The sequence below is a fragment of the Penicillium expansum genome (assembly GCF_000769745.1).
Source record: "Penicillium expansum strain MD-8 chromosome Unknown contig49, whole genome shotgun sequence".
In the NCBI taxonomy this organism is placed as follows: Eukaryota; Fungi; Ascomycota; class Eurotiomycetes; order Eurotiales; family Aspergillaceae; genus Penicillium; species Penicillium expansum.
This window is the reverse complement of record NW_015971176.1, coordinates 25,258-47,170: the sequence shown is the minus strand read 5'-3', so window position 1 is coordinate 47,170 and position 21,913 is coordinate 25,258. Positions and strand designations below refer to the sequence as shown.

Here is a 21,913-nt window from a genome sequence, read left to right as displayed (position 1 = left end):
CATGTCGTACGGAGGTGGTTACTCTCGCGGTGGCGGCGGTGGCGGTGACTCCTACCGGTAAGTTCATTCTGAGACGTTTCTTTGTCTTCTTTGTCTGTCTTGTCAACTGTACGGGTTTCTGGCAAAAGCCTGGGCCCTGCAGTTGTTTGCGATGGTGTTGGGCCTCGGGATTCTGAGTCTATTCTCGATTTCCCAACCAATACCAAGCGGACAGGATACATGTCGCATCGCAAGAAGAATTTGTGCTAACTTGGATATTCTAGCTCCCGCGGAGGTGAAGGCGGCTACTCTAACGGTGGCTCCGGCGGTGGTGGTTACGGTGGTGGCCGTGGAGGTGGTAGCGGTGGTGGTTACAGCGGTGGCGGCGGCTACGGCGGCGGCGGTGGTGGTGGTTACGGCGGCGGTGCTGCCGGTGGTGACCGCATGAACAACCTCGGCGCTGGCCTGAAGACTCAAGACTGGGGTAAGTTCATTCAACAGCAAACGGCAAACGTTTATGTTCAAGCAATACTAACTTTGGTTCCACTTAGATATCAACACCATGCCCAAGTTCGAGAAGTCGTTCTACAAGGAGCACCCTGATGTCACTGCTCGCTCCGAGGAAGACGTTCAGGCCTTCCGCAAGTCTAAGGAGATGGCCATTCAGGGTACCGACGTGCCCCGTCCCGTTGAGACCTTTGACGAGGCTGGTTTCCCCGCGTACGTTCTGTCTGAGGTCAAGGCTCAGGGCTTTGATGCTCCTACTGCTATCCAGTCCCAGGGCTGGCCCATGGCTCTGTCCGGACGCGACGTCGTCGGTATTGCCGAGACTGGTTCCGGAAAGACCCTCAGTTACTGTCTCCCCGCTATTGTTCACATCAACGCCCAGCCTCTCCTCGCCCCTGGTGATGGTCCCATTGTCCTTGTTCTGGCTCCTACTCGTGAGTTGGCTGTTCAGATTCAGGCTGAGATTACCAAGTTCGGAAAGTCCTCCCGCATCCGCAACACCTGTGTCTACGGTGGTGTCCCCAAGGGTCCTCAGATTCGTGACCTGTCTCGTGGTGTTGAGGTTTGCATTGCCACTCCCGGTCGTCTGATTGATATGCTCGAGGCTGGCCGCACCAACCTTCGTCGTGTCACTTACCTCGTTCTTGACGAGGCTGATCGTATGCTTGACATGGGTTTCGAGCCCCAAATTCGCAAGATTATCGGCCAGATTCGCCCTGATCGTCAGACTTGCATGTGGTCCGCTACCTGGCCCAAGGATGTCCGTCAGCTCGCTTCTGATTTCCTCAACGACTACATTCAAGTTAACGTCGGCTCCACCGATCTCTCCGCCAACCACCGCATCACACAGATTGTCGAGGTCGTCTCGGACTTTGAGAAGCGCGACAAGATGATCAAGCACCTCGAGAAGATTATGGAGGACCGCTCCAACAAGTGTATCATTTTCACTGGCACCAAGCGTGTCGCAGATGAGATTACCCGATTCCTCCGTCAGGACGGCTGGCCTGCGCTTTGTAAGTTTTCGATAGGCTCCCCACTCGCCCATGTGCACAGTACTAATTTCTTTTATAGCCATCCACGGTGACAAGCAGCAAAACGAGCGTGACTGGGTCTTGAACGAGTTCAAGCAGGGCAAGAGCCCCATCATGGTGGCCACCGATGTGGCCTCGCGTGGTATTGGTATGAACAAATTGCATCCCCCCTCCCTCTTCCATTTCCCCCTTTTTGTCCCCCCTTAAGGGGCCCTTGAAAACACTCACCCGTGTTGACGTTGTGTTAAACAATGGCACGGTGCTCAAAACTCTCTCGAAGCACGTCGGTGTTTGCGCCGCGTCCAGGCGTATCTGGTCATCCTAAATGGTTCACATGCCAAGAGGACCTTGGACTCACAGTGCAGCACAGCAGCAGGCATTCTAGCTTGACTTTTATTCTCTATTCTCCATCTCTTGTGTGACAGACTCGTAGAAGAGTCGAAGTTTTTCTCACACAGCGTTGTTCTTGAACTATTGAACTGTTGAAGGCTGCATTGCAAGGTTTCTCTAGGACCACGATATTACCGCCATCCCATGGATTCGCTTCCCTTGGGATTTTCTTCAATGATACCCATCAAGAGAGCAGTGATGCATCAAGTCTTGCACGACGGAGAAAGGGTCCTTCATGGCCATACTCCTCATACCCCCACTACTGTTCTATTTGCTAACTCAATTCTGAAAAGATGTGCGCGATATCACTCATGTTCTCAACTATGATTACCCCAACAACTCGGAGGATTATGTCCACCGTATTGGTCGTACCGCTCGTGCCGGTGCCAAGGGTACCGCCATTACCTTCTTCACCACTGACAGTAAGTTTACCATCTATGTCTTGGACATGTGCGAGTTATACTAATTTTTCTTTTCTCTAGACTCTAAGCAGGCTCGTGATTTGATTACTATCCTCACTGAAGCTAAGCAGCAGGTTGACCCCCGTCTTGCCGAGATGGTTCGCTACGGCGGCGGCGGCGGTGGTGGTCGCTGGGGTGGCCGTGGACGCGGTGGTGGCCGTGGTGGCTGGGGTGGTGGCCGTGGCGGCGGCGGTGGTGGTTTCACTGCCTCCAACGCTGCTCCCGTCGGCGGCAACCGTCGCTGGTAGATGCCCCACTGGTAGTTGCCTTGCTGCTGCTCCCCGTGCAGTCAGTCACTTTGTCTTGTATTGTCCCGGTAGACTCTTTCCCATTTCTTGACTTCATGCGTAACTCGGGCAGGACGGCGTTATCTTTGATGTCATAGATAGTTTTTACTTATTTTTTCTTCGGTCCCATGCTACAGGGGATTTTCAAGGGTCTCGGATCTCGATTCATCAGTTTCGTGGGATTCTAGGGCTTGAATTCTCACGATGAATCCATACATGTTGATTAGTTTCAAAAGTTTCATGCCTCGGAGACTTCGCCCACCTCTGATCTCAATCTGCAATAATGATTATTCTTCAAATAACTGTCTTTTCCCGGTATCCTAATTCCAAACCACCATTGTATTGATATAGACAATTCTGAGAATCTGCCTACATGTAGCTATGTCCTATCCCCAACCTTCACGCTTCCTGTAACCACCTTTCTACCTCTCCGGCCAAAACCTCATGCACATGGCTAGTCATATGACCCGAATTAAACCAGAAATACCGCTCCAACGACGTCGGACATCCATACTTCTCATACTCAACCGCAATACCCGGCTGATCATACCCAGCACAGAAGTCCGTCGTATTCACGATTCCATACTTATGAGGCTCATCAAGCATATCTGCCAGTCTCGCATGCGCATCAAAAACCATAACCCGCGTCTCCTCATGCTGTTCCCCAAACGTAGCCGCATGATCTGCCAACGCGGCATTATACCACCCGACCTGTGTGGCGTTCGGACTTGGGTCACTCTTTGCTTGGTTCCCTGGCGTACGGTCTAGCGGCGGCAGGTTCATGAAGAGATAGTTTCTGTAGCCCAGGCTGTAGAGGGTCTCTACGGAGGCGAAGAGTATGTCCATGAGGCTTTTGTAGAAGGTTGGGAAGTCGACGGCGTATTTGGCGCTGTCGTTTATGTCGTTGATACCGATCCAGAGCGCGAGTAGGGTTTTGTCTTGCTTGAAGCCTGGTAGCTTGTGTAGCAGGGCTGGGTGGCCGTATTGCTTGAATTGGTTTATTTGGTCCACTAGGGAGACTGTAAAGTTGTGGTGGAGGGGTGTGCTTTGGTTTGGTTAAAGTCAGTTTGTGAATTGGTGTGGATTGTGGATTGTGCTTACTACTCGGTTGATATGTCGGCGCCTGCAAATGCAAAATCCCAGAGTTGCTTTTTGCAGTTTTGTGGCAAGGTGAGGCCTTTGTGGACGCCGCAGTCTGTAAGATATTCGACCCAATTGGGACCGCCTTCTGCCGTTGCGGTCTAATCGTAGAAAAATTTAAACACCTTAACGATGCTGTGTTGAGTTTAATCGCGTCAGGAGATAAACTTACTTGATTTTGGACTATCTTGTTGGAAAGCAGAGTTTTGGCATCATATGCGAGGTTGAATTGGTCTCCAATGAAACTGAAATTTTGGTGCCCAAGGGTTCCTTGGACGTAAGTATAGGAATCACCGAAGGCGATTCTTTGGGTGAGGGTTAGTGCTGCCTACAAGCTTGAAGCGTCACTGCACATACAGAGCCTTGGTTGACGACCAATCGAATTTGGTCGTTGGTCTTGATAAAGGGCCTGCCCTGGCGAAAGTGGTACCAGACGCGATGGCTAGGACGCATGTTGTGAAAAAAAGCATTGTGGCAATTGGATTAATGGACCCAGCATAAGAAGATAGACTTGTCTAGATACTATGACATGCTTCTAGTATAGAATATATAGATCTATGGGTAGACGATGTAGCCTGTCCAACCCCGCAAATGGTCGATATCCGGGGTAATTCCGCAGAGTTGACGGAATGTATTTTTCCGTCAGTTACGTTACTCGGCAATTTTCATAATAGTTCAATTAGGGGGGAAGGGGAGGGAATTGAAATTCGGAACTTGTGATGATACTCAAGACGCCAAATATATCACCACAGTTTAAGCTTCAACAACACAAGTATAGCAAGAAAACCCATGAAGATATATATCAATCTACCCGATCCGCAGAGTAGCTCTCTTATATCAGATTCTCAGATGAATTATTCTCCAATATCTGGAAATTTGTACCATGGCCAGCGCATTTAGTTGCCTTGCCTCATCACCTCGGAAGATTGTGCTCTCGCGAGGTGCAACTACGAGTGGCCTCATAAGTCAACATAATTGCCACAGATGCCATCCACAGAGGACTTGGTGCTTTATATTGCCTACTAGCGGCGAACAAACTCTAAGAAAAGGAAAACCAAGTGAAGATGATGGAAGAGGCAGATATAAGTACTTAATGGAGTGGGGCGATAGCCCTGGCACTGGATACCTCAGCCTTATAGACCTTACCTCATTTGACACAAGTGTGTGATGAATCTGGGATCGACGTACACTAGAAAGCCTTACTCGTATACTATTATACTACTAGTAGGGGTCAATTTCAAACCCGCCGAGATTTTCGCTGCATAACTGGACATTCAAGCTTTATGCTTAAACGGCCCACAGCGAGGTTATGTTGTGGGTTCCTTTTAGCGTTTCAAGACATGACGGGCTCTGAAACACAAATATGTAAAGCTACATGGAGATCAGTGGGGATCAGTCATTGCTTTTTAGGGTTTGGTTTTGTATACAGTTGTATATATTCTTGCACTTGTTTCTCTAGCATTAGAAACATAATGCATTCTATTTGGATTTACTATACGATATCGCTGTGCTAACTAGAGATCTTTCCAGACAATTACGACGATGTAATGCATACAATACAGAGCCACGTGCATAAGGATGTCAGGATAGTTTTGCGATTAGTTGACACAAGTACCGGTTTCCTATCTATTTGTAGGACAGTACTCCCTCACCTGGGACTATGACCACAATACCCAAAAATGAGACTCTCACCAGAAACACAGAAACAAACCAAAAAGAGACTTGCATACATATCGATGCATCGACTCCGGGATTTGTATGGGGTACGCAATCTGGTAAACATATGTTGTAGGTATACCTACACCCCACGTGTGCATGCATACAACGTCAACCGCATCTTGAAGTAGCGTTTGGTACAACAAATACACCTGAAAGTACAGTACACGATTCAGGAGACGCCCAAGAGAGCGACGTGCAGTAGTGCGGGCAACAGACTAACTTGAAAGAGGTGTACAAAGTAAGATGAGTACTCAATTCCCGTAGTATGCATCAACAGTGTGCATAAGCGCCTCCCACGTCTTCAACGCGCCATACCAATAACCCAAAGAGTTTTCATCCGACGATGCACGTCGGAGACAAGGGTGGGTACGACTCATACTCCGTACCTCCGGCCCAGATCCAAACAGAACCCTAGAAAATTAACCAGCCGCATTGTCCAGACTGTCCGTGGACAACAGGGGGCTGACCCGGCACCAGGATGCACTAGCACTAGTAATACAACGTTCGCTGTATCAGGCGATAGTGCGCCACCTAGGGAAAAGAAAATAAAAAAGATAAAAATTAGTGAAAGTATACTTTTGTTTAACTTCTTTCCTTCTTTTTGATGTTATCTAGAGCAGACGTAGAACATGCATAGAAAATATAAGTCTGCTCGGCAGATTTGGGTTGGTCATTAGGGGTTCTGATGGGAGTCTGATTTGGTGGACTATTGAGCATATCTATGAGTTTGAGTTGTATTATTGGGAATGGAAACAATATTTAGATTAAATTATGCATATAAAATGGAAATAATATAGTATTTTCACATGTCTTCGTAGTGTACTCCGTATGATCGAAGGCAAGATCTTCGCTAGCAATGTGTCACTTTCTTCTTGAAAGGTAAATTGGCTGACAGTGTGCCATTATTTCTGCTAGACTTCCTTAGCTCCCTGTCTCGGGATCTGAATCCTTGCAGGAATCAGTCTCGTTTATTGGAGGAATCATGCCAGTCTCCTGCCCATTCAAGATTTCAATATCAAGGTCAATGCCAACGTCAATATATCTTTTAACCGAGGTTTCATCACAGCTGTACATTTCGGCTCGACCCCTGTAAAAAAATAAATTAAAAAAATCGAACGTGAACGAGAGGGCTCAAGATAGATAGCAATTCCGTGGAATAACCGCTCAATGATCATCATCCGGGGTGTGCTGATCCGCATAGGTATCTCTTAACGCGATCTGCCGAAGCATTAGCGGGTGACACTTACTGTGTCTGGCGTAGTGTACCAATTTATCACAGCACTGGCCAGCGAAGTGTGGAGTTTAGGGAAATTGCGTGGTTTTTTTTTTTTCTTTTCCAATCTGCCCTGAGAGCACAGACAGCAATTTCTCTGATAGGAACTCGGCATGTTCGTGGGTCGTTGACTTTGGGCTACTCATCAACAGGCAGAGGGACTGCTCTCTTCTTTCTTGTGTTTGGATATACTGCGCACCTATTTCAAGAGTAACTATTTGGCTTGGATCACCGCGCACTCCGTACAAACACATACAAAACACAACAAAGCCGGATTCTGGTGTTTTGGGGAAAGAAAATATCCATGCCAGGGAAATGACCGGAGAATCCCCTTATATTGTACGGAATACGGAGTACATAGGCTCGACTAGACCCCATGTGGGAACATTTTCCTCTTTTCTTACCCGTTTATTAGCTAGCTCGTTTAGCCTTATTTAGTGTAATTATGCGAAGTGGGTATGATATTTTTTTTTGATATTCTTACAAAGTGCTTGATAATATTCAATATGCAATATACAAGAACTAACATGCAGAAATGGGCCCACGTGCATCAAGTGACACGGATGAACGTCTGCAGGTCCTGCTTTTGGGGTCAATTGAGACATTTAATTCTGAGATGTATTTCTTTTGCTCTCTCTCTCTCTCTCTCTACTCTTCAAATAAAAACAATAAGCCGCAGCCGCGAAAGGCGCCTTATTTCGATAAATGGAACCTGGACGTAAAAATTGGGGACAACTGGAGTTTTTGGGATGATCGTCCGAAGTCGAATACCTGTATTATTGATTGTTGACCTCTGTACTCCGTACTCTGTATGTGTACAACGCGACTGGATACAGAGCGGCTGCGGCGTCCAATGATTGACGCGCCATATGAATTTGATATTGATCATCCCGTTCTACTCTCGACGCCGGATAACCCGCACTAGACACTAGACATTGTGTGTTGTCCGGAGTCCGCCGTCTGGTCCCACTGTTATATCGTTTAGAGATTGTCGGTGTCGATTTGTATCCATTTGCCCGGACAATGGATTATCATTTATCCTTGATAACAAGGTACTTGTGTACTTTTGCAGACAATAGTACATTGACTCGTCAGGGCGTCATGCAAATGATCCTGTGAAGAATATAACCAAAAAAAAACCAATTCAGAATAAACATAATGACCAAAATCAAAATCAAAAATCAAAATAAAGAATAAAAAAAACGACTTGCTTTTTCCTCACCGGCAGTGGAGGAACAGGTTCCGCGCCTGCGGGGTGAGATCCGGCCCCCCTGAGAAACGCCAATCAGCAATTGAAGAGAGAGTGTCGGTTTTCCAAGCTGAGAGCCTTGCATCTTTGAGCATTTTCTCCCTGGTTTTTCCCGCGTAATTCCTATCAGACTCGCATTTATCCAGGGTGGGGGTTTGCCGGTACGGAGTACATATGTATTCCGTGATTTTTTGATCCCCCACTTTCACTGATTGGGAGGCTGAAATGCGAATATTAACGCGAATCACGAATAACGGGGTACACCGTACAAAGGGCAGGTAATTACGGTCAGGATGAAACTGTCCTCCACTATGGCTTGAGCACTGAACATACACTGATCATACCGGAGAGCCGCCGAGTACTCCGCTCGTAATTTGATACGTTTGACCAATTGGCGGTGATGATGGGCTCGTCCCACGGAAGTCCCGCTAGGAAACTGATGGCCCCCTTTCTCCTCTTTCCTTCCTTGGTACGGAGATTGGCATGGTATGTGCTTTTGTACTATAATTATCACATGGATATATAGAAACGGTTATCAATTGGAACATCATAAATCAATGGGAGTGGTACATACTCCGTACCTACTCCGTACATATGTTGTATACATATGTATGTATATAGTACTTTGTTACCATGGATTGAAGATCGCAATCGGAATCAGAACTTACGTTTAAAATTGAAACATTTGATCTTGATGACATGATATTTTCCTTAAGAGTCTAGATATCATGAGATAGGCTCCGATCACCGGGGGTTGTTGTTGTTCTTACACTGTCTCCACTCACGCGTCTGTAGGTATCGTGACGGTTACGCGACTAGATCTCCTTGCTATGACTCAACTAGTTTCACTGAAGAACGTCAACATGACTAGCTTGTGATTGATGCTTGTTCGAACATAGCAGTTGTCTATGAGTAGTATCCCCTGTCATCGTTCTTCAAAGTTGAGCCTCCTTATGTACTTTTTGTATGTGTATGGAGTACATGGATTAGAGTAGTTGGGTTCTGATGAAGTATGCATATGTATGTACTGAATACCTGTAATCAAAGTGCAACACTGAACCTCCTTTTCGGAAAAGAAGCTATCACCGGCTTCAACCGCCTCGGCTTTGAACCTTTGCAACAGACTTTGGCGCTAGACTTCAACAAGTCAGGCTTGTCCACCGAGCTTCTCCATTCTCCACCAGGACTCCACTGCTTTTCTCCTATTGGTGCAATAAGGACCGAGTGCCTGCCTTTGGTCGTCCACACTAGCCCTGGTCTTCCCGAGTCCCATCGCTTCTTCTTCCCCCGACCTGCGCTACTCCCTTTTCTACCTTAGTTCCCTCCCTACAACTCCCCCTCTATACCCCTTTCAGAATTGGTTCCATCTCTTGGTTGAGGTTCCTCGGGCACGCCATTCCTAGCGCCCACCTTCTTGGTCCAACTCAAGCCCTCCCCTGGCTCTTGACATCTTGGTACCCACGGGCCATACACGCTAGGTTCTCCCTCGACGCACCCGAGTTGCGGGTAGACTAAGGAGGCCTCCAGTTGGGAACCTAACCAGTAGTCCTTAGCAAAAAACAACAACACCTGTATCTATCATTTTTATGATATTCCATCCACAATAATTTCTTATTAATGATAAGAGGCATTTAAGTGACATAGGTTGCCACTTCTCCCTTGGATGGTTCCGCTTTTTTTTTTTCTTTTCAAAACCCGAAAACTAAAAAAAAAAAAAAAAAAAAGGGTTATCACACGGACATGGAAAGCTTAGCCGGTAACGAAGACACTGAGGGGAAAGGGGGCCAAACCAGTTAAATGTCGGAGTATTGTGTGGAAAAAGGGAATGGTCCGAGATCAGAGAAAGTAAATCATTTATTTAATTTCCAATTTCATTCCTCTTTTGATATATGCGATATATTGTATGTTGTATGTTGTATTCAAATGTTTCTCCTCGGAATTGCCTTTGTATTTATAGACTTTCGTATTGCCTGTCTACACCCCAATACGGAGAGGAGATACATATATCCCAAGACTGTTATATTGAATCTATCACCCAAGAAACATTAAAAAACAGAAAAGAAACACCAAAAGCCAAAAAGAAATAAAAAAATGAGATAAAAACCAAAAAAACATAAAACATAAAACATAAAAACATAAAAGCAAGTAATTTTGTGACCAACGATATCGCCAACCAAAATTACGTGGTCCACCTAGAGGATCCACAACATCCTCGGATCCCACGAGGACTGCTTTTCCTCTCTCCTAATCGTCTTACCTTTTAGGCCGCTCCAAGTCGCGTTGACTCCTGACTTTTTCTTTTAGTCTCTTTCTTTAGTTATCTCCCGCTATTTTTCCGCCCGGTGCCTCGTGCTTACCGCCACCTGCAAGGCATCCTCGTCCGAACTAAGATTAAGCATCTAAGCATCTTGGTATCAACCTCCATTCTTTTTTTTTCCTTTTTTTCTTTTCTTTTTGAAGCTACGCGCTTTCAATCAATTTACAATATCTTGAATGTTGTGAATTGAAGCTCCGATTCTCTGCTTCTACTCTTCCTATCCCCAGATCTCTTATCTCGAAAAGTATCTGTGCGCAAACCTGTTCGATCAGTGTTTCGCGCCTCAACTTCACATATATCAATTCCCTAGGAATTGAACGAAAAAAGGTACGTGAAGAAGATCCGAGATCTGGAGAGGTCAGCCACGATCCCAACGTGGCAACCTAGTCCCTCATCCCCTTGCTTAGAACGTGTCGGACCGACTCGTCAATTCCCCCGACTTTTTCCCACTCATTGTTGTGTTGACGCGTCTTCACAGATCCAACGCAGAACCTCTTCCTTCAATAGATTCGTCGGCATCCTTGCGCGCGAATCCTCTCTTTTATGGACAACCGGCCCACTTCCGAGTACGCACAGCCAGGTTCGCACCACCCAAACACCGTCACCGACGCATCCTCTGAACAAAAACCTGCAGACCAAAATTCTGCTGCTGCTGCTCACTACACCCCGCAACCCGAGGTCCGTCCTACGCCGCAGTACACACCGCAGCCTGAGGTCCGACCCAATATTCCGTCGGCCAACACCCCTCAGTCGGATTACAGTCTGAACCCTCCGCCGACCGCCCGCTCGCCTGCCTACCAGGACTACCTTCACCGTCCTCCCCAGTCCTACGCCCCCAACTCTCAACCCGGTGGTGCGGCAGGTATGGCTCAAGCAACAAGTCCGTTCATCAACACCTTGCCTACGGGCCCGCGCAGTCCGCACTCAAAGTCTGACGCGCCCGTTCCTATAGATCCTTCGCTTCCGGCCAACAGCCCCACCTATCCTCCTCCCTACTCTCCTTATCAGCCTCAGGGGCATGAGATGGCGCAGTACCAGGGTCACCCCCCACCGCCTCAGCACATGTATGCCCGTCCGGATTGGCCACACAGCTATGGACAACAGCACCATGGATTGCCGGGGCCTTATGCTTCCCCGGCCACAACGGTTGGTTCCACCTCTCCTCTTTCTGCACCTGCAGGGTCGCGCAGTCCAAAGGTATGTTTTTGATGATTCCTGGGGGTATCTCTTGAGGCTTTCTACTATGTTCAATCATTGTTGTCTTGGATGCCTCTGGGGGGTTGATTATGCGGTTTCGTGGGTCGCCGCCGCAGGGATTGTCAAAAACAGCGTGCTCTGCCCCTCAACTGCTTCCTTTTTGGGATATGATTTGAGTGGTTGTAAATCCATTGGGGTAGATCAAAGCTGATTCATGGTTTTCTTTTCAATCCAGGTCTACTCATTTGTCCCAATTCCTGGCGCACAGCAGCATAAGCGTCCCCGTCGTCGTTACGAGGAGATTGAACGCATGTATAAGTGTGGATGGAACGGATGTGAGAAAGCATATGGTACTCTAAACCATTTGAATGCACATGTGACTATGCAGTCGCACGGCGCGAAGCGCACCCCTGAGGGTAGGTTTATCTCATTTTCTTTGTTTTTAGATGTTTGGGGGCCAATGCGACTGAGATCTCGAATCTTTGGTCGCAAATGGCTGGATCGGGTTAGCGCCGGCCGTTGGACGCTAGTGAGTTACACTAGATGTCGCGGGGCCCGCAGTAGCGCGGCCGACGGCGTGGAGGTTAAGCTTGCCTCTTATCCCTTTCCGCCGTCCCCTCGCTAACAACCATAACCCATGTTACTTCCTATTTTGGCTACTGAACATTTTTTTTTTACCCAAGTTCACTACTGACTTTTCTCTTCTAGAATTCAAGGAAATCCGTAAGGAATGGAAGGCCCGCAAGAAGGAGGAAGAGGCTCAGCGCAAGGCTATCGAGGAGCGTGAGCGTGCTGCCGCTCAGGCTGCCCAGGCCAACCAGGTCGAACCTCCCAACCCCTCTGACCAATCCCATGGACAGCCGCCTGCTTACGCTGGTGGAGTCCGCCCTCAACTCCCTCCGATCGGATACCAGCCCGCGGATAGCCAGGTCCCCAGTCAGTACGGTGGTCCTCCTGGCGGCGGAATGGTCTATCAGAACAATGCACAGATGGCCTACCCTCCCAACTATCCTCACTCTCCTTACCAGAGCGGACCGGTGTACCCGCAACGTGAGTAATGTTGCCACCTTTTTTCTCCATACCAGGATCGATCCTCTGGACTTCTCTTTCGACAAAGTCATCCTCGCCCGACCTGTCCGCTGATCCATAAATTCGCTACGGCTTCCAGAGACTCAATCCGCCAACTATCCGCAATAATCATTCCCACATAATCACCTCTTCCGCTATGGACCTACACGGACGGAAATGCATTTGATTTTTTCTTTCTTATCACGATATCCCCTGTCCTTGACTAATGTTCTCGTCCTGGATTCTGATTCCCATCCCCCCTCAACACATCACATCCTTCTACTCCCAAGTTTTTCGTGCTATGATACCATACTCTGCGGCTTTTATTCTTAATCTGTCTAAGAGTGGCTTTTCCAGCTTTGTTCTATACCTGTCATCCTTTTTGTGTTAGAGTGCATCGAGCTGAGAGGGTGTGCTGCCCTTCTGCACCCTCTCTCTGTTCTGTTTCCTACTTGAAATTTGATGCAGAAGTGGTGTGTGTCTTATCTTTGTTTGCCCGTTTTCTGGGGTCGTGGCTTCAAGGATGGATTGGGTGGATTATTTGCATCTGTTCATTATCGACAGCATTCTCCCAAAATCGTTTCCCTGGGGGTTCTTTGTTTGCTCTTTACTTGTTTCTCGTTTCCTCTTATCTGTGTTGAACTTTGCTACATGCAAGTGTGCTCTCTTTTCTCCTCTCTTTTCTCCGTTTTCTTTTGATAACGTACATTATGCTCCACGGACTTATGCTCCAATCTGATTATGTGTATTATTCATCTTTCTTGTCCCTTTCCCTTTTTAGTGCATCATCTGCAATTGGCTTCAATGTTGGCTAATGTGGTGTACTATTTACCCAAAAATTGTGCATGGAAAGGATGCCGCATTTTCAGTGATATGTAGGCAAGAAAATAGGAAGTGGAATCTACCAAATTCAGGCTAGTGTAATCATGGCTCAAGAGAAACGAAAAAGATACGAGAAAGTATTGAAATACGTATCCTCCCTGTTATGTGGCAGTCTGACCTAAGCATGCAATCAAAAAAGGCATATATAGCCGAGCTAGAGAGAGAGTGAGCCATGCTTTCGTATTATACAACATAGGAATAAATCAGCTGTGGCAACAAACAACCACAGAATCATCCCAAGCTAAGCCACACCTAACCGAAATCAGCACTAAGTAGTACCGGCACATGCCGTGGACCGAGCACAATACCATGCATTGAAAGCCGATTGATGCGCGTACGCACTGGCAACTACTGCACGAGGTAGATCCATGTACTCCGTATATATGCGAGTACATATGTACCTGACTAGAACCGAATAAGACAAAGCGCAGCACCATGTATATGTGGGCTGTACATCGTACATAAGACAGGAAGCTAGTACAGTAAAGCGTAAGGTGTCCCCACGTGTTGGGGCGGTAGTATCAGCCACCGATATCATCGTGGGGAGCCTGGTGGTAATTTTTCTTTTTAGAGTTATTCCCAATCGTTTCTAGCTTGCTTCCTTTTTCCTGTCTAGCTACTTGCGGGCTATGTCACATTGCTTAGTGCTTAGTCTGTTTTCTCCTTGTGCTCCACTGCGTTGTCCTTAGCCTCTGACTAGTGTCGTGTGCTATTCTAGGTAGGCTGCATGTGGCACAAAGTATGGGTTGGTTGGGCTAGACAGGACGCTAGCTAGGCAGAATCTAGTGATTGATCTACATGGGTATACTGATAGTAAGCGAGACATGGCTACTATGCAGCTATACAGGGTCTTTGATTTTTAGATTGTGATTTGATGGTTGTGTATACTTGGAATTGAATAATGGAATACTTGGGGATAATGAAGGCTCTGACACCCGTGGCTTCAGATACACATTGGGGATCTAATAATAGAAAATTAATGAGATAGATAATGTGATGTAGTGGTAATATGAAGCTTGACGTCCACTGCGATATAGGTTGGTTTAAAGTAAGAAAGTCCATCTTCATCCACGGATCAGTGCATGGGCTAAGTCCACGGGTGTAACGCAGATCCAGATACCCCAAGGAAACTAGTACACTAGTAAAGTACTTAAACGCACAGAAGACTCTTGGAAATGTGCTCTAGCGTTCCCGTCAGGCCCGCAGGGAACATGGGTTGAAGGGATGGGAACTAAACCACTTATAGTCTAGTTGGATGTCCAAGAACCTGAGGTATCAAAGAGTGTTAATGCCTCAGGCACACATAATTACTGCCTGACCATACAGGCAAAAGAGCTAGACCCGATATGAACTAGCGCCCGGACAATCTGCGAAATTGTTTTGCGGTCCATCTCCAACACGCAATGAGGAACTAACACTCTGTTCTTCTTGTTTTTCAATTTTGCCACTTTGCTCTCGTTGAATTCGTGTCTCCCTTCTAGCATTGTGCAGGACACAAGCTTAACACCTGGAGATCACAGTAATCCGGTCATGACATTCCGGTTTCCGGGGTCGCTCGTGAACAGAGCTTTGCGCAGCCGACTTCTCACCGCGCAGCAATACCGTGCTACTACTGCGTCCCAACGACTACCACAGACATGGATTGCATCAAGTGACTACCGCCGATATAAATCCTCCTACTCCTCCTCCCCCAAACGGTCTTTCGATAGAGATAGCGATGCTCGCCGCATAGGACATGTTGGCGACAAACATTTTAAAAACCGGCATAGGAATAGGCAGGAGGTTCAGGATGTCAGATCCAGGGATGAGCACGACATTTTGATGGCCATTGCGTCGGGTTCGTTTACTGGGCGGTACAATAGTGAGCTCGAAACTTCTGATAGTAAGGCTCTGGATCCCGAGGCTGCCGAAAGCGAGGACTTGGAGAATGATCCCTATGATTATGAGGATGGTGAAAGCGAGATTCAGGAGAACGGTGTTCCGGAGGACCAGGCATCCAAAGAACAAAATTTGGAGGCCGATGTTGAAGCCGATTCTGCTGATGGCGAAGCTGCTGAGAACGAGAGCTATCGTGGCCCGGCTCGCGAAATGCCCAAACTCACACCCAAGATTATCAACGAGGAGTTGAAATGGTTGAATGACCCTCGGAAAATGGCGGATCGGGTCGCGCGCATTTTGCACAGTGGCAATCCGGCTCTGGCGGCGGCCTTGGTTCGTGCTGGAACAAAGCAGGGATTGAGATGTGATGTTGCCTGGAACCATCTCCTACAGTATTGCATGGATCAGAATCACCCGCAGGCTGCGTTCAAGTTCTATAATGATGTGAGTTTTGTCGTTCTGTGGTGCTTCCATCCAGGGAGTTGCCTGAGCTTGAGGTTTGAACTTGTTTGCTGACAGACTTTCTCTCGCAGATGAAAAAGCGTGGTAGGAGACCAACTCCTAGAACATATACGATCATGTTGAAGGGATTCAGCTCAGCCCCGAGGTCGTTGGGTGTCGCTAAAACTGCTGCTTCTGTCTACCGCTCGATTGGTTCACCGAATTCTGGAGTCAAGCTTGATATCATACACACCAACGCTATGCTTACAGTCTGCCATCGTCATTGGGATATGGATCGGCTGTGGAAAATCGCTGGTGAATTACCCGAAGAGGGACCAGGTGCCCCGGATGCTACCACCTACACCATCATCTTGAACGCCGTCCAATTTGCAGCTCGCAGAGATATAGAGAAAATGTCTCCTGATGAGATTGACAAGATTCTCGAACGCAAGGCCCAAGTTATTACCGAGGGTAAGCGGATTTGGGCCGATGTCATCTGGCGGTGGAAGAACCAGACCTTGAAAATTGACAATGAACTTGTTAACGGCATGGCCAGCTTGCTTCTGGAAGGCGGCAGTGATATTGACTGTTACAACGTTATGGAATTGTACAAGCAAACGATGGGAGTCCCCATCTTGCAAAAGCGACCCACCGAGAACGAGAAGACGACCCGCCGCAGAATCACCCCCGAGCAAACTCAAGCCATTGAAGTCTCAGAGGCTACGCGGCAATCAAAAATGGAAGATGTGCCATTTGTAGATGAAAACAATCGACCAATCCAAAGTTTCGAACCGGCTGTGGAACTTGAACAAGACTTGGGAGAAGAAGTGGAAGAACTGGAGATGGAGAAAGCAGAGGAAGAAGTGGAAGAGGAGGAAGAGGAAGACTTTACAGAACTCTTCAAACCTGTCGTTTCCCAGGCGGAAGAGCTATCATTCCTTGAACCCAACAGCAAGGAACTGACTCTTATCCTGAATGCTTGTTTCACCATGACCCAAGGATCCGAGGGTGGACAGGCCTACTGGAAGCACATGACTTTGGAAGACTACGATTACCGCATTGACCCTGATACCTTCACCTACATCCAATATTTCCGCCTCCTCCGCATCTCTCGCTCCAGCAAAATCAGTGTCAAAACCATGCGGGAGCAGATGGTTCCCTCTGGCCAAGCAACCGGAACAGCATTCCACGTCGCTCTCAGTGTCTGCCGCCGTGATCGCCGCAACCACTCAGTTCTCCAGCACGCGAACGAGCTGATCGCTTTGATGGACAAAGCATTAATCCTACCAGACATTCGCGTCCTCGACGGCTATCTGGAAATGATCCAGATCCTTTCTACCAACCCGTCCGTCCTACTGCATCTCAGAGGACTTGATACAGAAGACTCTAAAACTTCCAAATCCCCTAGACTGCATGAGATGGGCAGGAAGCTACAAGCGAAGCTGCGACTAGCTGCTATCGCTGCCTTACGGCCATATATCCTCCAGCTGCATGAGGCAATGGAGAACGGCAAGCCCGAGTCGAAGACTCGCTGGAGCGCCATCCAGAACACACTTTCGGATTCTGTCGCGGGTTCGGCGGCTGTGAAGATCATGTCGCGGGTTCGTCTCGTGGTTGACGACACCCTTAAGCTTGACTATAAATCTTATGTTTCGAAGGCCGAGCGCAAGGCCCTTGACGCTGATTCGAAGATGCTGAAGAAGTATTCTGACAAGGATGTCATTGCGACTTTCAAGAGGAAGAAGGTATACCCTACGATTCAGCAGAAGGAGGAGGCCCGGGAACGCATTAAAAAGTTCCAGTGGGAGGCTCGCAACTCTCGGAACCAAGAAGGTTCGGATCAACATGAGGGCTTGTCCTCGTGAGAAGCACTGATTGGGGCTTGATCATATTCGTGGTTTTGGACACGACGAGACCGAGTGAGGTCTCGATTGTATTATGTTTGTATATCACACATTGGGGGCTATAGATGGCGTTGCATATTTGCATTATGTACATAATACCATTTGGTACATTCTCTACTTCTAAGATGAACAATAATTAAGATTTCAAAAACGTTTGATGTTGCTGTGAACTTATAAGATCTCGGAGTATGTATACTTGTACTTCGATTTGCTCCCATTGGTGTCACAGGCCTCCTAACAAGAGAGAAATACAAAGCTATTGGATTATATCCTCCAGCCAATAATATGGTAGGTACTATACTATCAATGGACCTTTTTGCTGTAAAACTGCCGAGCTTTTCTAAATGCTCCGCTATATCAACTGCCAAGCGATAGGAAATCTATGTTCATTATTATTATCCTGTCATTTGTGCCCTCTGTTTTAGATACGAAAGATCGATTCAAAGGAGTATAGTATATAATGATCTGCGAAGTTGGGTTGTTGACAAGGAAAGCGTCACGCAATCTGACAGTGGATGATGAAATGCATCCCTATAACGAGCTAATACTTGTCGGCAACTTGACGTTGCGCCTAGAAAAATGGTCCGAGAGATTGTCATGGCTTATACTCCGTGCTGGAATTAGCGTTCGGAGGTTAAAGATACCCGCAAGATAATGTGGTGATTACTGTGGGGATGATGGCGAATGTTTGGTCTACGGCACGCCATATGCAGTTCTAAGAATTCACTCATCAGGGCTCGGCAAGTTGCCGATCCCCTCTTTCGCGTTCTCGATGGCGCGAGATACGTATACAATGGGCGAATTCCGAGGTGGGATGGTGCGGGGATAGTACACCTTGGTAAAGCCGTCCTTCCGGGCTTTGTTGATTTGGGATATGAGGGGTTGTGTCACTCTTATAGACCGTCGCTAGATCTTTTTTTCAATCTGCGCAAGGAAATCTCGAACGCGAGAAAGAAAAGAAGCATATTTATATTAAGCAGTGCCAATCATGGGAGACACTGCAGCTACTAGCCACAATGGCTCCGCCGGCACTGGCAAGAAACAAATCTTGCTCAATGCTTTTGACATGTCAACCGTGGGACATCTATCTCCTGGGCAATGGAAGGTTGGTATTGCAATTGCAGTTGAAGGGCCAAAAACGCTGACAGCTGCACAGAACCCCAAAGACAAGTCTGCGACTAAGCGAACACTCGGGTACTGGATAGAGCTTGCGAAGCTGTTGGAGCGCGGTGGAATCAACGCGTTGTTCCTGGCAGATACAACTGGAGGCCATGATACCTATGAGGGCAAACTGGACGAGTGTATTCGACGTGCGGCGCAATGGCCTGTGACAGACCCTACTATCGTGAGTGCCAATAACACAAATATTCTGATCAGAGTCTGACTGTCTGGATAGCCCATTTCGGCAATGGCTGCAGTGACGAAGAATTTGGCGTTTGGCATCACGGCCTCGACTTCATTCGAGCAGCCCTTTTTGCTGGCTAAGCGTTTTTCAACCTTGGATCATTTGACTAATGGTCGACTGGGTTGGAACATTGTGACCTCATATAAGAAAGCGGCTTTCAAAGCCATTGGTGTGGATACTCCAATTGAGCATGATGAACGGTACCGCCAGGCAGATGAGTATTTGAAGGTGCTCTATAAGTGAGTTGCATGCCCACAGCTCGGTTAGGGTGATACTTTTGAAGACTGACTTGATGGTTGTTACGTATAGACTCTGGGAGGGTTCCTGGGCTCCTGATGCCCTGTCGCCCAACCCTGAAGCAGACACATACATAGATCCAGAGAAAGTCCGCCAGATCAACCACAAGGGCAAGTACTTTTCATTGAGCACTCGACACATCGTCGACCCGTCTCCGCAGCGCACCCCATTCCTTTTCCAGGCAGGGACTTCACCTGCAGGATCGGAATTTGCTTCGACACACGCTGAGGCAATCTTTGTCTCTTCCCATTCGCCAGCGGTGTTGCAGCCCAAGATTGCAAATATCCGCAAGCTAGCCGCAGAACGAGGCCGTGATCCACAGTCGATCAAATTCTTTAGTACCTTCACGCCCATTGTAGGTAAGACTGATGAGGAGGCATGGGCTAAGTACGAGGAGTTGAAGAAGTACGCCTCGGTGATTGGAGGACTGGTTCTTTTCAGCGGATGGACGGGAATCGACATTTCCAAAATACCTCTGGACCAAGAAATCACAGCTTTAGACTCGTTGGAGGCAAACAAAGTCACTAGTTTGCTTGACTCATTACTCACGACTAGCAAGGAAATTCCGCGCTGGACCCCTCGCGTGGTTGCCGAGAGGGCTGCGATTGGTGGTCTTGGCCCGGTGGCTATTGGAAGCCCTGCTACTGTTGCCGACGAGATGGAGCGTTGGATCCGAGAGGCTGACCTTGATGGGTTCAATCTTGCCTATGTCACCACGCCTGGCACTTTTGAGGAGGTGGTTGACCTACTCATCCCAGAGCTAAGGCGACGCGGGCTTTATCCTGAGCTTCCAGACCCCTCAGAGCCACCTCTCACAGCCCGTGAGAAGATCTTTGGTAAGGGACAGAAAGAGCTCAGGGCTGATCATATTGGAAGCAAGTACAAGTACGATGTGTATCAGGAGGAGGAGCCTTATGTTGACGGTACCAAGGAAAACTGATTGTCGAATTAATGACATATATGATTATCATTCAATTTATGAAGATAGAAGACCTTTGAAATGATTCAAAAAAAAAAAAAGCCCATAATATGCATGCAAGACGTGCATTGTAGAAGTGAAAGATGAAACAAAACGTGCCTGGTAACATTACCCGTGACCCAGTACGTAATGCCACTCTAGCCTTTCCGGGACAGCTTGACCAACTCGCTTTCATACTCCTCGATTACCTTGACCTTCATTGTCGACTACGCCTCTGAGAGGACTAAAATTAAAGGAGGTGCCATTTTTTGCGCTAGTCTTTCGACCATCACGACCATACGCGAACCATGGCTACTATCCACCGCGGCCACCCCCATGATGAGCCCCATGATGACGACTCTCTCCTTGGTGATGATTTGATCGAGGCCGATGATGGTGAGTACTTTTCTTTGTCCTTATTGAATACCAGCGTATCGACAGGATCCTAATCTAGTGTGATTCTAGCCGTCGACGTTGACGACCCCCTGCGCGATACCTCCGACACGGCCCCTCTGCGAGGCAACATCGAATCCAGCTCGGCCAACCGAGGCAATGCATCTGGATATGGCAACTACTTAGCATCTTCTATGGGTGGTGAAGATCGCCGTGCGACACAAAATACTATCGATGAGAGTGTTTGGGACACATTGTCACGCGACTTGATTGCCGTGTGGGAGAAGATGCGCCAGGTGCTTTGGCCGAAATACTTGCTTGGAGGAATGATGCAGCGCGGAGGCAGTGGCACCGCTGATTCCGAGCAAGGTGGTGTGTCTGGATTTGGTGGTAACATTCGGGGACTCGTTGGACGCTGGCCGGATGCCGACGTGGTCCTGCAGGGTGGTATGAGCGAGGGCTTAAGGGACTGGGATCTCTGGTAAGTTACCCTACACATGGAAAATCCGCATAAAAGCTAACACGGGGTTTACTCTAGGGGACCGCTTGTCTTTTGCCTGGTCCTAAGTTTGTTCTTGTCTGTCGCAAAGGGTGATCAATCATCAGTGGTTTTCTCGGGTGTCTTCTGTCTTGTATGGATCGGAGAAGCGGCTGTGACCCTTCAGATCAAGCTTCTTGGTGGCAAGATGTAAGTGTTATTTGAATCATCCCTCAATATCGCGGTTTACTAACATTGCGGCCTCGGCCTGTTAGTTCTTTCTTCCAGTCGATTTGCATTATCGGTTACACGCTATTCCCCTTGGTCATCGCCGCAATGCTGAGTGCGCTGGGACTTCCAACCATTGCACGGATACCGGTATATCTTGTGCTAGTCGCATGGTCTTTAGCAGCTGGAGTAAGCATCTTAGGAGGCTCGGGAGTGGTGCGGAACCGAGTCGGAATCGCAGTGTACCCGCTGTTTGTGTTCTACATTGCGATCGGGTGTCTCTGCTTCATCAGTTGAGGCTCTCTATTGTGATATTATGCTCAGCAGTTGAGAAAATGCGCCGTCATATGCCTCTGATAGGCATCGGCGCAATGAATCTCAATAACAACATCGGATTGTATTAGAATAGCGCGGATACCGGTATATCCAGT

The 21,913-nt window shown here is 47.8% G+C and overlaps 6 protein-coding genes across 6 annotated transcripts; 5 read left to right on the top strand and 1 right to left on the bottom strand.

Annotated features, from left to right (window-relative positions):
- Window position 1: 1 nt before the first annotated feature.
- PEX2_019180 (DEAD-box ATP-dependent RNA helicase DBP2) lies at window positions 2–2,616 on the top strand (the record flags this gene model as incomplete). The annotated part of the gene is made up of 6 exons (XM_016739193.1): window positions 2–57; window positions 264–463; window positions 531–1,499; window positions 1,558–1,665; window positions 2,201–2,329; window positions 2,390–2,616. The coding sequence occupies 6 exons, from the start codon at window positions 2–4 to the stop codon at window positions 2,614–2,616; spliced, it is 1,689 nt and encodes a 562-aa protein (XP_016602885.1).
- Window positions 2,617–3,054: 438 nt separating this feature from the next.
- On the bottom strand, window positions 3,055–4,265 carry PEX2_019170 (SGNH/GDSL hydrolase family protein; the record flags this gene model as incomplete). The annotated part of the gene is made up of 4 exons (XM_016739192.1): window positions 3,055–3,700; window positions 3,757–3,896; window positions 3,968–4,100; window positions 4,153–4,265. 4 exons carry the CDS (start codon window positions 4,263–4,265, stop codon window positions 3,055–3,057), a joined length of 1,032 nt encoding a protein of 343 aa, XP_016602884.1.
- A 6,631-nt stretch (window positions 4,266–10,896) lies between these two features.
- PEX2_019160 (putative C2H2 transcription factor (Con7)) lies at window positions 10,897–12,608 on the top strand (the record flags this gene model as incomplete). The annotated part of the gene is made up of 3 exons (XM_016739191.1): window positions 10,897–11,550; window positions 11,786–11,966; window positions 12,259–12,608. The coding sequence occupies 3 exons, from the start codon at window positions 10,897–10,899 to the stop codon at window positions 12,606–12,608; spliced, it is 1,185 nt and encodes a 394-aa protein (XP_016602883.1).
- A 2,422-nt stretch (window positions 12,609–15,030) lies between these two features.
- PEX2_019150 (pentatricopeptide repeat-containing protein) lies at window positions 15,031–17,684 on the top strand (the record flags this gene model as incomplete). The annotated part of the gene is made up of 2 exons (XM_016739190.1): window positions 15,031–15,822; window positions 15,912–17,684. 2 exons carry the CDS (start codon window positions 15,031–15,033, stop codon window positions 17,682–17,684), a joined length of 2,565 nt encoding a protein of 854 aa, XP_016602882.1.
- Window positions 17,685–18,711: 1,027 nt separating this feature from the next.
- On the top strand, window positions 18,712–20,365 carry PEX2_019140 (xenobiotic compound monooxygenase, DszA family; the record flags this gene model as incomplete). Its single annotated transcript, XM_016739189.1, has 3 exons — window positions 18,712–19,068; window positions 19,120–19,367; window positions 19,438–20,365. 3 exons carry the CDS (start codon window positions 18,712–18,714, stop codon window positions 20,363–20,365), a joined length of 1,533 nt encoding a protein of 510 aa, XP_016602881.1.
- Window positions 20,366–20,691: 326 nt separating this feature from the next.
- PEX2_019130 (Yip1 domain protein) lies at window positions 20,692–21,779 on the top strand (the record flags this gene model as incomplete). Its single annotated transcript, XM_016739188.1, has 4 exons — window positions 20,692–20,779; window positions 20,849–21,257; window positions 21,315–21,464; window positions 21,530–21,779. 4 exons carry the CDS (start codon window positions 20,692–20,694, stop codon window positions 21,777–21,779), a joined length of 897 nt encoding a protein of 298 aa, XP_016602880.1.
- Between the last annotated feature and the right edge of the window lie 134 nt (window positions 21,780–21,913).